Source organism: Coregonus clupeaformis, chromosome 3, assembly GCF_020615455.1.
Source record: "Coregonus clupeaformis isolate EN_2021a chromosome 3, ASM2061545v1, whole genome shotgun sequence".
In the NCBI taxonomy this organism is placed as follows: domain Eukaryota; kingdom Metazoa; phylum Chordata; class Actinopteri; order Salmoniformes; family Salmonidae; genus Coregonus; species Coregonus clupeaformis.
In genome coordinates this window covers 5,632,671-5,650,992 of record NC_059194.1, presented here as the reverse complement: position 1 = coordinate 5,650,992, position 18,322 = coordinate 5,632,671, and the positions used below count along the sequence as shown (strand labels likewise).

Below are 18,322 nucleotides of genomic sequence, written 5' to 3'. Positions count from 1 at the left end.
CTCAAATAACAGAAGACTGTTGTTGTTGTTGTTGTTGAGTGTTATAGTTGTTGTTATAGTTGTTGAGTGTTATAGTTGTTGTTGTTGAGTGTTATAGTTGTTGTTGTTGAGTGTTATAGTTGTTGTTGTTGAGTGTTATAGTTGTTGTTGTTGAGTGTTATAGTTGTTGTTGTTGAGTGTTATAGTTGTTGTTGTTGAGTGTTATAGTTGTTGTTATAGTTGTTGTCGTCTTGCAGATGATGACATGTTCAAAAACCATGGCTTGTGCTCATCATAGACTCATCTGTTGTGTCCCAAATGACACCCTATTCCCTTTATAGTGCACTACTTTAGACCAGAGCCCTATGGGACACCCTATGAGCCATGGTCAAAAGTAGTGCACTATATACGGAATAGGGTGCTATTTGGGACGCATTCAGTGTGTTGCCACCTGATTTGTGCTCGAATGCTATATTAAGACTCAACATTAAGCTGACTATCCTCAACAAGCCTCCGTTTATTACAATACAAGGTCCCCTTGACTTGACCATTAACCCCCAGTTTAAGGGCCAGGCCCAAATGGCACCCCTATTCCCTCCCTATAGGGTGCCATTTGGGAAGCAGCTTACATCCTGCAGTACAGTGGCTGCTGCATGGTCCCTCCTTCACCGACCAACCAACCAATTCATCAACCAACGTCTCCTCTCCATTCACATTTAAAACCTTACTCGGCTATACAGTGTATTAAGATAAAATCTTTTTAAATAACAACGTTCAACAATAAAGATCTTCAGGCTCGACTATTGACTGACTGCTGTTGTTGATCCTAAGGTATAGTAGTGTAGATTCATTGCAGTCCATGGGGCTCCAGCCCTGATTGGCTCTCTCCCGGTCTCTTTCACTGCAGCAGGGATTCCATCACAGCCTCGGGCTTCGATGATCTTTTCCTGTCAGGAGATAAGAGGCGGCTAGTGTCACAAATGGCAACCTTTTCCCTATATAGCGCACTACTTTTGACCTGGGCCAATAGGGAATAGGGTGCCATTTGGGAAGCAGATGAGATGTTCATGGGGTTAATATACACTGAGTGTACAAAACATCAAGAACACTTTCCATGACATAGACTGACCAGGTGAATCCAGGTGAAAGCTATGATCCCTTATTGATTTCACCTGTTATATCCACTTCAATCAGTGTAGATGAAGAAGAGGAGACAGGTTAAAGAAGGATGTTAAAGCCTTGAGACAACATACATGGATTGTGTATGTTGTCATTCAGAAGGTGAATGGGCAAGACAAAAGATTGAAGTGCCTTTGAACGGGGTATGGTAGTATGTGCACCGGTTTGTGTCAAGAACTGCAATGCTGCTGGGATTTTCACGCTTAACAGTTTCCCGTGTGTATCAAGAATGGTCCACCACCCAAAGGACATCCAGCCAACTTGACACAACTGTAGGAAGCATTGGAGTCAACATGGGCCAGCATCCCTGTGGGCAACTTTCGCCACCTTGTAGAGAGTACATGCCCCGATGAATTGATGCTGTTCTGAGGGGGAAGCAACTCAATATTAGGAAGGTGTTTCTAATGTTTTGTACGCTCAGTGTATATATTTCTTATAGTTCTTGGGAAGTGATATTAAGCAGCAAATATCTGATAATAACGTAGTATTTCTCAGAACAGGGTGATAACAGATTTTACAGTAACATTTCACCATGGGACATACACTTTATGAAGTGTTACATTATTATATAGAAAACCATTACTTCAGATATACTTTATTAGTACTCTATAATAGGACATGTATTCAGAAAATAAATATGACTATTGTTGCTATTGTTATTTTAATTTTAATTTGTATTATTACTATTATTATGGTTAGTATGAATAATATTATTCATGGTGGATAATCGTGTACTGGCAGCAACTGGGAGACAGACTGTGGCGATGGTTTACCTTCGTCCAGTCTTGGGCCTACCACTCTTGGAGGTCCTGGGCCTCTCCAGCTTCATCAGTGACTGTCTCATACTCTCCTCTGTGTAGGCCAAGTACACATGGGACAGGTCCACCTCAAACGGCTGAGGGGAGAGAGGAAGGAGAGAGGGATGGAGAGAGAGATGGAGAGAGAGGGTATGACACTACAAACTTGGCACACCTATATTTGGGGAGTTTATCCCATTCTTCTCTGCAGATCCTCTCAAGTTCTGTCAGGTTTGATGGGGATCGTCGCTGCACAGCTATTTTCAGGTCTCTCCAGAGATGTTAGATCGGGTTCAAATCCAGGCTCTGGCTGGGCCACTCAAGGACATTCAGAGACTTGTCTCGAAGCCACTCCTGTGTTGTCTTGGCTGTGTGCTTAGGGTCATTGTGCTGTTGGAAGGTGAACCTTCGTCCCAGTCTGAGGTCCTGAGCGCTCTGGAGCAGGTTTTCATCAAGGATCTCTCTATACTTTGCTCCGTTCACTTTCCCTCGATCCTGACTTGTCTCCCAGTCCCTGCCGCTGAAAAACATCCCCACAGCATGATGCTAACACCACAATGCTTCACCGTAGGGATGGTGCCAGTTTTCCTCATGGTCTGAGAGTCCTTTAGGTGCCCTTTGGCAAACTCCAAGCAGGCTGTCATGTGCCTTTAACTGAGGAGTGGCTTCCGTCTGGCCACTCTACCATAAATGCCTGATTGGTGGAGTGCTGCAGAGATAGTTGTCCTTCTGGAAGGTTCTCTGATCTCCACAGAGGAACTCTGGAGCTTTGTCAGAGTGACCATCGGGTTCTTGGTCACCTCCCTGACCAAGGTCCCTTTCCGCCGATTGCTCAGTTTGGCCAGGCGGCCAGCTCTAGGAAGAGTCTTGGTGGTTCCAAACTTCTTACACTTAAGAATGATGGAGGCCACTGTGTTCTTCAATGATGCAGACATTTTTTGGTACCCTTCCCCAGGTCTGTGCTTCGACACAATCCTGTATGGGAGCTCTACGAACAATTCCTTCGACCTCATGGCTTGGTTTTTGCTCTGACATGCACTGTCAACTGTGTGACATATAGACAGGTCTGTGCCTTTCCAAATCATGTCCAATCAATTGAATTTACCGCAGGTGGACTCCAATCAAGTTGTAGAAACATCTCAAGGATGATCAATGGAAACAGGATGCACCTGAGCTCAATTTTGAGTCTCATAGCAGAGGGTCTGAATACTTATATAAATAAGGTATTTTTGACACTGTCATTATGGGGTATTGTGTGTAGATTGATGAGAATTTGTATTTATTTAATCCATTTTAGAATAAGGCTGTAACGTAACAAAATGTGGAAAAAGTCAAGGGGTCTGAATACTTTCCGAATGCACTGCACATTGTGTGAATTACTCAGTGTCTACAACCACACGTTTGTCTGGTTATAGGCTTTCGCACACAACATCAGATTACATCACAGAATACAAAATCAATCCTGTACAGGCTACTGAAAATGTAGTCGTTATGACTACAATATTATGGGCTGGTATGGCCCCTACTGAACAATGTACCCTACATTTGTGTTTCTTTAAGGTTGGGTGGTCCTGTGTAGGGTTGGTGTACGTTTTTCTAGGCCTACCATGGGGGATATGTAGAATTCAAAAAAATCGGTCCGGATTCCACTCTTAATACTAACTTTTGAATGACATTTAGGATTAGATACTATACCAATGACAGGGTGGAAATGATTTACCAATATGTTTTAGTCTGTACCAATGACAGGATGGAAATGTTTTACCAATATTTTTGGTCGTGAACATGAGTTTCCTTCAGCTCAGCAGGACCTGCGTTATCTGATGCAAGACACTTGGTCATTTCCTTCGATCTTTTTCTCTGCATATCTTTTCTCATCCAGACTGGACAGATACTGATCCCATAAAGTGCTTATTGAATATTAAATGTGTTCGCTTTCAGGAAAATAGCTCTCTGCCAGCAGGACCATTCCAGTCTAGCTAATCTATCTTTTTTATTCCAGAAATTCCAGCTTTTCCTTTTTTATCACTACAGATCCATTTTGATAATGACTGACTTCCTTTGAAAAAAAATAATTAGTCACTCATTGTACCGCTGAGTTTGAACAAGTCTCGATGCAGATAGGATTGAATAAAAATACAAACGCAACATGTAAAGTGTTGGTCCCATGTTTCATGAGCTGAAATAAAAAATCCCAGAAATGTTCCATACACACAAAAAGCTTATTTCTCTAAAATGTTGGGCACAAATTAGTTTATATCCCTGTTAGTGAGCATTTCTCATTTGCCAAGATAATCCATCCACATGACAGGTGTGGCATATCAAGAAGCTGATTAAATAGCATGATCATTACACAATTGCTGGGGACAATAAAAGGCCACAACACATGCCATAGATGTCTGAAGTTTTGAGGGAGCATGAAATTGGCATGTTGATTGCAGGAATGTCCACCAGAGCTGTTGCCAGAGAAATTAATGTTCATTTCTCTACCATAAGCCGTCTCCACCATTGTTTTAGAGAATTTGGCAGTACTTCCAACCGGCCTGACAACCGCAGACCACGTGTATGGTGTCGTGTGGACGAGCGGTTTGCTGATGTCAACGTCGTGAACAGAGTGCCCCATGGTGGAGTTATAGTATAAGCTACGGAAAACGAACACAATTGCATTTTATCGATGGCAATTTGAATGCACAGAGACACCGTGACGAGATCCTGAGGCCCATTGTTGTGCCATTCATCCGCCGCCATCACCACATGTTTCAGCATGATAATGCACAGCCCCATGTCGCAAGGATCTGTACACAATTCCTGGAAGCTGAAAATGTCCCAGTTCTTCCATGGCCTGCATACTCACCAGACATGTCAGCCATTGAGCATGTATGGGATGCTCTGGATCGACGTGTACGACAGCGTGTTCCAGTTCCCGCCAAAATCCAGCAACTTCGCACAGCCATTGAAGAGGAGAGGGACAACATTCCACAGGCCATAATAAACAGCCTGATCAACCCTTTTCAAACAGTCTTGAAGGAGTTCCCACATATGCTGAGCACTTGTTGGCTGCTTTTCCTTCACTCTGCCGTCTGACTCATCCCACACCATCCCAATTGGGTTGAGGTCGGGGGATTGTGGAGGCCAGGTCATCTGATGCAGCACTCCATCACTCTCCTTCTTGGTAAAATAGCCCTTACACAGCCTGGAGGTGTGTTGGGTCATTGTCCTATTGAAAAACAAATGATAGTCCCACTAAGCACAAACCAGATGGGATGGCGTATCAATGCAGAATGCTGTGGTAGCCATGCTGGTTAAGTGTGCCTTGAATTCTAAATAAATCATTGACAGTGTCACCATCAAAGCACCCCCCACACCATAACACCTCCTCCTCCATGATTTACGGTGGGAACTACACATGCGGAGATCATCCGTTCACCCACACCACGTCTCACAAAGACACAGTGGTTGGAACCAAAAATCTCCAATTTGGACTCCAGACCAAAGGACACATTTCCACCGGTCTAATGTCCATTGCTCGTGTTTCTTGGCCCAAGCAGGTCTCCTCTTCTTATTGGTGTCCTTTAGTAGTGGTTTCTTTGCAGCAATTCGACCATGAAGGCCTGATTCACACAGTCCCCTCTGAACAGTTGATGTTGAGATGTGTCTGTGACTTGAACTCTTTGAAGCATTTATTTGGGCTGCAATTTCTGAGGCTGGTAACTCTAATGAACTTATCCTCTGCAGCAGAGGTAACTCTGGGTCTTCCATTCCTATGGCAGTCTTCATGAGAGCCAGTTTCATCATAGCGCTTGATGGTTTTTGCGACTGCACTTGAAGAAACTTTAAAAGTTCTTGAAATTGTCCTTATTGACTGAGCTTCATGTCTTAAAGTAATTATGGACTGTCATTTCTCTTTGCTTATTTGAGCCGTTCTTGCCATAATATGGACTCAGTCTTTTACCAAATAGGGATATCTTCTGTATACCCCCCTACCTTGTCACAACACAACTGATTGACTCAAACACATTAAGACGGAAATAAATTCCACAAATTAACTTTTAAGAAGGCACACCTGTTAATTGAAATGCATTCCAGGTGAATACCTCATGAAGCTGGTTGAGAGAATGCCAAGAGTGTGCAAAGCTGTCATCAAGGCAAAGGGTGGCTATTTGAAGAATCTCAAATATAAAATATATTTTGATTTCTTTAAGATTTTGTGGGTTACTACATGATTCCATATGTGTTATTTCATAGTTTTGATGTCTTCACTATTATTCTACAATGTAGAAAATAGTAAAAATAAAGAAAAACCCTTGAATGAGTAGGTGTGTCCAAACTTTGGGCTTGTACCGTATAAGAACATGCAATATCATCAATATAAATGTTGTTTATTTTTTATTAATCAGTACGGTAATATGAGATCTGTATGTAAAATATAAAAATTGTAGTGATTTAGCAGAGTCTCTTATCCAGAGCAACTTACAGGAAGTGCATTCATCTTAAGATAGCTAGGTGAGACAATCACATATCACAGTCAAATATACAGGATATATAGCGTTTTGCAACAAAACCCAATTCAACACATCGTAAATATATGAATAAAAAAATCAGAGAACAGTAATATTTTACACACACATGAAGGTACCCATCAGCAATAATTTCTGTGGTAAAAAAACACAAATGTGAAAGATATATAGCGTTTTGGAATGCAACCCTTCATATATTTTCCTTCTGTCGGTCGTCAAGTTTCAGTTTGATACTATTTGATTGCTAATTGATCATATGCAATATGACTTCCCATATAAGGACATCCTGGATGCTGATCGTCAGAATTTTAGCTGTGACGTAGTGATCTCTATCTAGTGGGCTCTGTGAGGGTGTCAGTGTCTAGTGACAATATAAGAGGCCTGTGTCTGATGTTGCAAGTCAGTCACATTTTAACCTTCTTCACCCCGAGAGCTGAGACAGTATCAAGTAATAGCCTGCTACTACTACTACTACTACTGCTACTACTACTACTACTACTGCTGTAAAGCCATGAAGACTGTTGCTTTCCTCTTCTTCTTCTTCTCCTTTGCATTTGCGCTGGTCTTCACTGCACCCGCTAAGAAATCTGCTGAGGAGTATTTTCAACTGCATAGGATCATGGACGAGGCTAACAAGACCCTCAATGGAGGCCAGGAGGTAAGAAGATTGAAATGTTGCATATGACAAGTACTATAATGCATTATAACTGCATTATAATCCATTGTATCTACAGTGTTATCAAATGTTGCACTGCTCTATCGGATTAGAAGGCCTCTTGTTAACAATGAGAGAATAGGGGTGATGAAAAATGACACTAATAACTAACATGTTAGTTTCAGGCCCTTTTGGACCATCTAGTGCCAGCGGTATTCAATCAAGATCGCTGCAGGGCAAACGGGGTAAGTTGCATCCATATTCTTGATGAATATGATGAAAACATGATTAGACAGTGTGCAAGTTAACAGATAGATTAACAGTAGTTATCACTGATGGACATGAGGGGTCCGTTTCCCGGACACAGATTAAACCTAGTCCTAGAGACTGAAAAACATGTTCAAATGGAGATTCACCATTGAAAGTGCTCCTTAGTCCAAGACTGGGCTTAATCTGTGTCCGGGAAACGGGCCCCTCATGTCCATCAGTGATAACTACTGTTAATCTATCTGTTAACTTACTCATGTCAGCACTTGTTGATGCAATCAGACACTTGTTAATGCTGACCAGAAAGTTGACAATATATTTTAGAATTTTCTACAGGCTATTGTAGCCATTCCAGCAACAGATTCATCCTACAGCAAATCAATAATCATGACTTTCTCAAAATTCCAGCCTGAAGATTTCTGCATAGCTGAGAAGATTCTGTCTGCCATAAACCTTACGCAGTACGGGACTCCAGCCAACACATCGATCATCAGCAGAGTACTGAAGCAGTACAATAAGGTAAGGAATCATTCTGACAAATCTAAACTTGGTTGGGGGTGTACTCTAGCCTGGGCCACAGATCTAGTGGCATGATGGCACAAACAGACTGGCACCCAGGCTAGGCTATGTGTATTCAGTGAAACATCCAAAAACATTGCAGATAGAAATGTATGAATAGAGCTGATGTCTGTTCAACACAACGTATATATTTATTGTAATGTTGCACCCACTTGAACAGAGCCCTGCTCTTGTCAATCAAACAGTAACTACTACCCTGACATTGGACCATAACAATTATCAGTGTTGAAAAAGTAACAACATTTATACAGGCAGTGTTCCAGACATAAAAACAGACTAAAAAGCACTTTCTATGGAAATTCTCTTCATCTGGGTCTGTGAAACTGGCTTCATCCTAGTCCAGGAAAACGCCCCCATAATGCAGTACTATTTGATTCATCTGCAAAAAAATATTGTTTCTTTACACAGGATGTATTGAACACCACGCATGTTGTAGGCAAACACCCTGAGCCTTGTGGAAGTACAGTTGGGGTTCTGAGGGTAGTGTTCTGAGTTCTTTAGACAGTCTATGGTTCTAAGTGGAATGTTCTCTGTTCTCTCCCCAGTTTCATCCAACCAACTGCACTGTGAAGAAGAATGCTGACGAGCAACAGCTCCACGAGCTCCTGAAAAACCTCTACAACTGTGCCCAGGTCATCTACGCCCGCCCCCACCCTGCCGTTCATCACAAACGACCCCAGCGCTCGGCTGAGAGGCGTGATGGGAACTCTGTCGACCGTGCATAGTCCAATACTTCCTATTATTATTTATTGAATTGTATTTAAATGTACTATGACATGTATTTTTGTACTATTTATGAGTAAATTAACTTGAAAGTGGTAAAAACTATTTTTTTATGTAGTTTATTAAGTATGTTGATCTTAACACCTATGCAATACTACTGCACCAAAGATTTTCTAGATTTGACCTATTCCTGACTCTAGCCTCTTAAACTATATTTTATAATGTGGAATCACTGAAATATCTGCCAACCTACACAATAAAGCACTGGTAAAAAACAATCATTAACCTTACTGTTTTGTGTGTGGACCACTGGGCAAATCGTGGAACAAGGCAACTTCACTTCAACTTCACTTCACTACTTATAAAAAGTATAATTGTAAAGTGGTTATCCCACTGGCTATAGGGTGAATGCACCAATTTGTAGTCGCTCTGGATAAGAGCGTCTGCTAAATGACGTAAATGTGCCCTTGAGCAAGGCACTTAACCCTAATTGCTCCTGTAAGTCGCTCTGGATAAGAGCGTCTGCTAAATGACTAAAATGTAAATGTAAAATGTAAAAATGTTATAGCAATCAACCAATCAATTACATTTATTTTCTAAAGCCCTTTTTATATCAGCAGTTGTCACAAAGTGCTTTACAGATACCCAGCCTAAAACCCCAAAGAGCAAGCAATGCAGAGGCTAGAAAAACTCCCTAGAAGGCAGGAAGAAACCTAGATGAAGAAACCTAGCATGATTCCAATCTTAAAGCATGCTACACACGGCAGCCAGACAAATCGAAACAAAAAGAGTCTGAAATAAACAAAAAGAGGGATGTTGAAAAAGGACCAAGAAAGAGAGTGAGATTAAACATGTCCAATAATTTAATAAATTACTAAGAGATACGGGGGGAGGGACCAGTAGATGTAAACATTTGACATACAGTATAATACAAAATAAAGACACTTTGCTTCCACTACAATACACCATAAAACGATGACATGAGGAGGAGGAAATAAAAGCGTAATAAATGGCTTAGTTAGTGTTGAATGGGCGAATGGCACTACTATATAGACTGGTTAGCTGATAACGTCACGAAAATGACGTCGCGCGTCGATAAGGCAGAAGTCCGTGTGTCGTCATGATTGTGAAGGGTCTGATAGTTAGCAACAATGACCAGAACAGGGTTCTTCAATTCCGGTCCTGGAGGATCGAAACACTTCTGTTTTTTTATTTCTACCTGGTAGTTAATTGCACTCACCTGGTGTCCCAGGTCTGAATTAGCCCCCTGATTAGAAGGAGAGGATGAAAAACAGAGGTGTTTCGTCCCTCCAGGACCGGAATTGAAGAACCCTGGACCAGAAGCTGCTATGTGGGGAATCGTAGGAGGCTAGTTTCAGCTTGTTGCATCTTCTTATTAATAACATGTCTTGTTTTGAGGTGTTTTGACTGATGTCACGTCTATGCTAATATGGTTAACATTTGCTAGCTAACCAACAACTAAGGATGTATTTTAGAGACAAGCGCTCATTGTGCAAATGTATTTGTTTTCAATGAACATTTGGAGACAAAATAGTTTGCCCCATTGTTGCGCACTCGTCGATTTTGTTGCTAAACAACCAACCCATCTATAGAAGCCGTATGGCATGCATGTCCTACCCTTCAGACATAGAGAAGGAAACTAAGTTTAAAGCACACTTTAGACTTCCATAAGTGTGATCCTTGAAATAAGGGCATTATGACCTGTGGTGCACAGATGAATCATTTTTCGACTATGTTGAAGGGCATCAGATATATCCTAATGATGTTCCTGCCATCAGAAGTGGTTGCTTCATCTCAAATAACAGAAGACTGTTGTTGTTGAGTGTTATAGTTGTTGAGTGTTATAGTTGTTGTTGTTGAGTGTTATAGTTGTTGTTGTTGAGTGTTATAGTTGTTGTTGTTGAGTGTTATAGTTGTTGTTGTTGAGTGTTATAGTTGTTGTTGTTGAGTGTTATAGTTGTTGTTGTTGAGTGTTATAGTTGTTGTTGTTGAGTGTTATAGTTGTTGTTATAGTTGTCGTCGTCTTGCAGATGATGACATGTTCAAAAACCATGGCTTGTGCTCATCATAGACTCATCTGTTGTGTCCCAAATGACACCCTATTCCCTTTATAGTGCACTACTTTAGACCAGAGCCCTATGGGACACCCTATGAGCCATGGTCAAAAGTAGTGCACTATATACTGGAATAGGTGCTATTTGGGACGCATTCAGTGTGTTGCCACCTGATTTGTGCTCGAATGCTATATTAAGACTCAACATTAAGCTGACTATCCTCAACAAGCCTCCGTTTATTACAATACAAGGTCCCCTTGACTTGACCATTAACCCCCAGTTTAAGGGCCAGGCCCAAATGGCACCCCTATTCCCTCCCTATAGGGTGCCATTTGGGAAGCAGCTTACATCCTGCAGTACAGTGGCTGCTGCATGGTCCCTCCTTCACCGACCAACCAACCAATTCATCAACCAACGTCTCCTCTCCATTCACATTTAAAACCTTACTCGGCTATACAGTGTATTAAGATAAAATCTTTTTAAATAACAACGTTCAACAATAAAGATCTTCAGGCTCGACTATTGACTGACTGCTGTTGTTGATCCTAAGGTATAGTAGTGTAGATTCATTGCAGTCCATGGGGCTCCAGCCCTGATTGGCTCTCTCCCTGTCTCTCTCACTGCAGCAGGGATTCCATCACAGCCTCGGGCTTCGATGATCTTTTCCTGTCAGGAGATAAGAGGCGGCTAGTGTCACAAATGGCAACCTTTTCCCTATATAGCGCACTACTTTTGACCTGGGCCAATAGGGAATAGGGTGCCATTTGGGAAGCAGATGAGATGTTCATGGGGTTAATATACACTGAGTGTACAAAACATCAAGAACACTTGCTCTTTCCATGACATAGACTGACCAGGTGAATCCAGGTGAAAGCTATGATCCCTTATTGATTTCACCTGTTATATCCACTTCAATCAGTGTAGATGAAGGGGAGGAGACAGGTTAAAGAAGGATGTTAAAGCCTTGAGACAACATACATGGATTGTGTATGTTGTCATTCAGAAGGTGAATGGGCAAGACAAAAGATTGAAGTGCCTTTGAACGGGGTATGGTAGTATGTGCACCGGTTTGTGTCAAGAACTGCAATGCTGCTGGGATTTTCAAGCTTAACAGTTTCCCGTGTGTATCAAGAATGGTCCACCACCCAAAGGACATCCAGCCAACTTGACACAACTGTAGGAAGCATTGGAGTCAACATGGGCCAGCATCCCTGTGGAACGCTTTCGCCACCTTGTAGAGAGTCCATGCCCCGATGAATTGATGCTGTTCTGAGGGGGAAGCAACTCAATATTAGGAAGGTGTTTCTAATGTTTTGTACGCTCAGTGTATATATTTCTTATAGTTCTTGGGAAGTGATATTAAGCAGCAAATATCTGATAATAACGTAGTATTTCTCAGAACAGGGTGATAACAGCTTTTACAGTAACATTTCACCATGGGACATACACCTGATGAAGTGTTACATTATTATATAGAAAACCATTACTTCAGATATACTTTATTAGTACTCTATAATAGGACATGTATTCAGAAAATAAATATGACTATTGTTGCTATTGTTATTTTAATTTGTATTATTACTATTATTATGGTTAGTATGAATAATATTATTCATGGTGGATAATAATGTACTGGCAGCAACTGGGAGACAGACTGTGGCGATGGTTTACCTTCGTCCAGTCTTGGGCCTACCACTCTTGGAGGTCCTGGGCCTCTCCAGCTTCATCAGTGACTGTCTCATACTCTCCTCTGTGTAGGCCAAGTACACATGGGACAGGTCCACCTCAAACGGCTGAGGGGAGAGAGGAAGGAGAGAGGGATGGAGAGAGAGATGGAGAGAGAGATGGAGAGAGAGATGGAGAGAGAGATGGAGAGAGAGATGGAGAGAGGGTGGTGGAGAGAGGGTGGTGGAGGAAGAGAGAGAGGGTAGAATAATATTATCCAGATCCACTATGCCATGTTTCTCTTCTTCGTGTTAACAACATCATACGTAGTGTGTACTAACAACTCACATCTTTCTCTTTCTTGTCCGGCACGGGGGTCTGTTTTCTCATGTTGTTACCGGTGTACGCTACACATTTCTGAGGACAAACAAGTAAACATGGAAACAATGTCAGAAGCATGAGGCAATCACACCAATGTGGCTCTGTACTGTCTATGTTAATGAAGAAACTCCCTCCCCTTAAGCCTAATTACTCTCAGGCTAAATATTTCACTGTGGCTGTATGCAGAACTCACCAGCTGCCATTCCCCAATGTCCTCGTTCCAGTGCACGTAGTTCTCAATCATCTCCTGCACCAGACAGGGAGAAGCAGGAACCATATTAGCGTCAGTGCTAACTAAATACGCTCTCACACAAACAGAAATGGACGGACGGATGGATGGACACATGCACACACACACACGTCTACGACTTGTAGAAAGACAGACATGAAGTTGTCACACACACCTACAGTTGAAGTCGGAAGTTTACATACACCTTTAGCCAAATACATTTAAACTCAGGTTTTCACATCCACCTTTAGCCAAATACATTTAAACTCTGTTTTTCACAATTCCTGACATTTAATCCTAGTAAAAATGTCCTGTTTTTAGGTCAGTTAGGATCACCACTTTATTTTAAGAATGTGAAATGTCAGAATAATAGTAGAGAGAATTATTTATTTCAGCTTTTATTTCTTTCATCACATTCCCAGTGGGTCAGAAGTTCACATACACTCAATTAGTATTTGGTAGCATTGCCTTTAAATTGTTTAACTTGGGTCAAACGTTTCGGGTAGCCTTCCACAAGCTTCCCACAATAAGTTGGGTGAATTTTGGCCCATTCTTCCTGACAGAGCTGGTGTAACTGAGTCAGGTTTGTAGGCCTCCTTGCTCGCACACGCTTTTTCAGTTCTGCCCACACATTTTCTATAGGATTGAGGTCAGGGCTTTGTGATGGCCACTCCAATACCTTGATTTTGTTGTCCTTAAACCATTTTGCCACAACTTTGGAAGTATGCTTGGGGTCATTGTCCATTTGGAAGACCCATTTGTGACCAAGCTTTAACTTCCTGACTTCAATATATCCACATCATTTTCCTTCCTCATGATGCCATCTATTTTGTGAAGTGCACCAGTCCCTCCTGCAGCAAAGCACCCCCACAGCATGACGCTGCCACCCCCGTGCTTCACGGTTGGGATGGTGTTCTTCGGCTTGCAAGCCACCCCCTTGTTCCTCCAAACATAACGATGGTCATTACGGCCAAACAGTTCTATTTTTGTTTCATCAGACCAGAGGACATTTCTCCAAAAAGAACGATCTTTGTCCCCATGTGCAGTTGCAAACCGTAGTCTGGCTTTTTTATGGCGGTTTTGGAGCAGTGGCTTCTTCCTTGCTGAGCGGCCTTTCAGGCTATGTCGATATTGGACTTGTTTTACTGTGGATATAGATACTTTTGTACCTGTTTCCTCCAGCATCTTCACAAGTTCCTTTGCTGTTGTTCTGGGATTGATTTGCACTTTTCGCACCAGAGTACGTTCATCTCTAGGAAACAGAACGCATCTCCTTCCTGAGCGGTATGACGGCTGCGTGGTCCCATGGTGTTTACACTTGCGTACTATTGTTCGTACAGATGAACGTGGTACCTTCAGGCGTTTGGAAATTGCTCCCAAGGATGAACCAGACTTGTGGAGGTCTACCATTTTTTTTCTGAAGTCTTGGCTGATTTATTTTCATTTTCCCATGATGTCAAGCAAAGAGGCACTGAGTTTGAAGGTAGGCCTTGAAATACATCCACGGGTACACCTCCAATTGACTCAAATTATGTCAAAATTAGCTTATCAGAAGCTTCTAAAGCCATGACATCATTTTCTGGAATTTTCCAAGCTGTTTAAAGGCACAGTCAACTTAGTGTATGTAAACTTCTGAACAACTGTAATTGTGATACAGTGAATTATAAGTGAAATAATCTGTCTGTAAACAATTGTTGGAAAAATTGCACAAAGTAGATGTCTTAACCGACTTGCAAAAACTATAGCTTGTTAACAAGAAATGTGTGGAGTGGTTGAAAAACAAAACGTTTTAATGACTCCAACCTAAGTGTATGTAAACTTCCGACTTCAACTGTACCTACACACCCACACCCACACCTGGTATTCCTGTGGGATGAAGTTGTCTATGATGAGCATCTGCAGTCGTAGCTCTCTGCTGAGGTGGCGGATATTCTCCAGCAGGCCCTCGATCTCCCGGTGATGCTCCTGCTGCAGGTCGGCCATCTGACAACACACAACAATATCTGAATAACCACAGAACCAATGCTGTGTGTTAATGAAGAAATGAACCAATGCTGTGTGTTAATGAAGAAATGAACCAATGCTGTGTTAATGAAGAAATGAACCAATGCTGTGTGTTAATGAAGAAATGAACCAATGCTGTGTGTTAATGAAGAAATGAACCAATGCTGTGTGTTAATGAAGAAATGAACCAATGCTGTGTTAATGAAGAAATGAACCAATGCTGTGTGTTAATGAAGAAATGAACCAATGCTGTGTTAATGAAGAAATGAACCAATGCTGTGTTAATGAAGAAATGAACCAATGCTGTGTTAATGAAGAAATGAAACAATGCTGTGTTAATGAAGAAATGAACCAATGCTGTGTGTTAATGAAGAAATGAACCAATGCTGTGTTAATGAAGAAATGAACCAATGCTGTGTGTTAATGAAGAAATGAACCAATGCTGTGTGTTAATGAACTAATGAACCAATGCTGTGTTAATGAAGAAATGAACCAATGCTGTGTGTTAATGAAGAAATGAACCAATGCTGTGTGTTAATGAAGAAATGAACCAATGCTGTGTTAATGAAGAAATGAACCAATGCTGTGTTAATGAAGAAATGAACCAATGCTGTGTGTTAATGAACTAATGAACCAATGCTGTGTTAATGAAGAAATGAACCAATGCTGTGTGTTAATGAAGAAATGAACCAATGCTGTGTTAATGAAGAAATGAACCAATGCTGTGTGTTAATGAAGAAATTAACCATTGCTGTGTTAATGAAGAAATGAACCAATGCTGTGTTAATGAACTAATGAACCAATGCTGTGTTAATGAACTAATGAACCAATGATGTGTTAATGTTCTGCTATTGCTGCAGGTCATCCATTTGACAACAACACTTGGGATGCATGCTATTCACTATCTAGTGTGCTAGTTTTCACCAGAGCCCCGTGGGACTTGGACATTCTTACCTCTGACTTGGCAGCCATCAGCATGGTCCAGACTTTCTTCAGCTTCTTGGTCTTCCCCTGAGCCTCCTCCTGCAGACTGGTGTACTTCTCCTCAACGTCCAGACGCTCCGCCTGCATGGACGTCACAAACAGGGAGTTTGGGATTTCATTTATTTTATCATTAACGGGAAACCTCACCACTTTTTAACCTCATATGAATCATCTCCATGTAGATACTGGTATGGTGCTGGAGATAATGAATCTGACGTTAAAAAGTTGTAAAGTGTCGCTTTAACACAGAAGGTTGCTCCAGCCGGAGACAACAGCACATGCAGAAAAACAATAACACCTGAAGGCTTTTTCACCCCATTCTGGTCTTCTCTAGAAACAAGATGGAGTCAATGGCTGTCTCAAATGACACCCTATTCCCTATGTAGTGCACTACTTTTGACCAATAGGGTGCCCTATTCCACATAGAGGGCACTACTTTTGACCAATTGGGTGCCCTATTCCCTATAGAGGGCACTACTTTTGACCAATAGGGTGCCCTATTCCCTATAGAGGGTGCTACTTTTGACCAATAGGGTGCCCTATTCCCTATGTAGTGTACTACATTTGGCAATAGGGTGCCATTTGGGACACAGCCCACAATTTGAGGTAGACCTGCCTGCGTAACACTGGTGGGATGTTCAGAGAGAAGAGGAGATAAGGTCTTGCTGTCTAAACTTCCGTCAGTATACTGGCAAGGCAAGGGGATATCCTCCTACAGAATACTAGTAAATACCACTAGCTCAGTTCAGCAGAACACTCAACAGATTTCCTCATGGAATCAAAGAGTGAATTGATGAGTGTGTGAAGAAATAAACTGCTGATGTAATGAAATAAACTGCTGATGTCATAAAATAAATTGCTGATGTCATAAAATTAGTTGGAATTAGAGAGATCATTCAGTCAACCATTCTTTACTGAAATATCAGGCAATACGCTTTAGGGATTTATCAAGACTGTACTGGTCCTTTATTATTGGTCTGTTGTTTACAGTTTGCAACTGTTATTATGTTCAATTCCTCTGCTCATCGACAGATGCCATTGCCATTTTCAGACTGAGGAAAGCAAAGCAGGCACCTGATCTGAACTAGCAAGGTTCTGACTGGTTTGACTTAGTGGACCTTTAAGGCAGTGCTATTCAAAACTTTTTCAGCATATAGCCCATTTTTTTTTCACCAGAAATTCTGACGACCCCATCCCACCCTAAATCTAATGACAACCTTCAAAATCGGTAAATGTAGATTTTTCACATCAACAAATAACGTTAAATTCATTACATTTTCATCTCTCATCAAAATGTATTCAAATTAGAATAACCAATGTATACATTTACAAATTTTTCTAATTATCTTGTACAAAAACATTTGTATATTGTCCCATAAAAGAATCTGTTCTCTAAATGTTTGGTCGTTGTACCCCCCGACATAGGGCTCTGGTCAAATGTAGTGCACTATGTAGGGAATTGGGTGCCATTTGGACATGCCACAGTTGTTTCTACTTTATGACTCATTTCGGTACCCAATATGCTGAGAATGATGATGATGATGATGTCATATCCTTTTCCTGTCGGTGCCCTCGTACCAAAAATACCACTCATCACATCTCCACAGCGCCACTTATCATCATCCGCGCTCCACCTCAGACAGAGGAAGTGTGGTGGAAATGACTGGCATTTGTCTTACAACTCTTCAGTTGTCTGAACTAGGACTCAGCCTGGTTACCCCCCCGCCACAATGTAGATGTTCTATTTCATTCTGTGCTATAACTCCTCTTCCTCCAGTTCTCTGCAGCGCTGTTTTGAGTTGATAGTATTACCTCCATATAGAGATGTACAGTGCCTTCAAAAAGTATTCACACCCCTTGACTTTTTTGTTGTGTTACAGCCTGAATTTCGAAAAAAATAAAATAATTCCACTGACATTATGGGCTATTGTGTGTAGGCCAGTGACACAAAATCTGAATTTAATTCATTTTAAATTCAGGCAGTAACAACAAAATGTGGAAAAAGTCAAGGGGTGTGAATACTTTCTGAAGGCACTGTAATATAATGTGTAAGGTGATATACCTCCTTCTCCTCTAGCTCTCTGCGGAGCTGCTCAGCCCTCCTGCGTCTCTCCTCTAACTCATTGTTAGACTCCTGCAGTAGTTTCTCCTGCTCCTCAGCCTTGGCCAGGAGGTCCACTCCTCCTACGATCACCTTCTTCTCCAGGGCTGACAACTTCTCCAGCAGCAGGTGGTGCTCCTGCCTGGGGGGAGGTGGTTAGAGGTCAGGGGTCAGCAGATCTGAAAAT

The 18,322-nt window shown here is 41.6% G+C and overlaps 1 protein-coding gene and 1 long non-coding RNA gene across 6 annotated transcripts in view; both read right to left on the bottom strand.

Moving 5' to 3' along the window:
- Window positions 1-476: 476 nt before the first annotated feature.
- Window positions 477-2,049, bottom strand: LOC123481819. The gene is made up of 2 exons (XR_006657331.1): window positions 1,932-2,049; window positions 477-926 (listed from the first exon to the last, which is right to left on the bottom strand). It is a non-coding gene; the product is annotated as an uncharacterized LOC123481819 (long non-coding RNA).
- Window positions 2,050-10,987: 8,938 nt separating this feature from the next.
- LOC121539108 (kinesin-like protein KIF3A) overlaps window positions 10,988-18,322 on the bottom strand; it is a 29,320-nt gene continuing 21,985 nt past the window's right edge. For all 5 annotated transcript variants that reach the window (XM_041847369.2, XM_041847375.2, XM_041847384.2 and 2 more), the window contains 7 exons: window positions 18,097-18,277; window positions 16,005-16,115; window positions 14,904-15,029; window positions 13,011-13,064; window positions 12,785-12,853; window positions 12,443-12,564; window positions 10,988-11,437 (listed from right to left, as the gene is read on the bottom strand). In XM_041847369.2, the coding sequence (XP_041703303.1) occupies window positions 11,389-11,437; window positions 12,443-12,564; window positions 12,785-12,853; window positions 13,011-13,064; window positions 14,904-15,029; window positions 16,005-16,115; window positions 18,097-18,277 (712 nt within the window). In that variant the 3' untranslated portion in view covers window positions 10,988-11,388. The remainder of the gene's footprint in view (window positions 11,438-12,442; window positions 12,565-12,784; window positions 12,854-13,010; window positions 13,065-14,903; window positions 15,030-16,004; window positions 16,116-18,096; window positions 18,278-18,322) is intronic.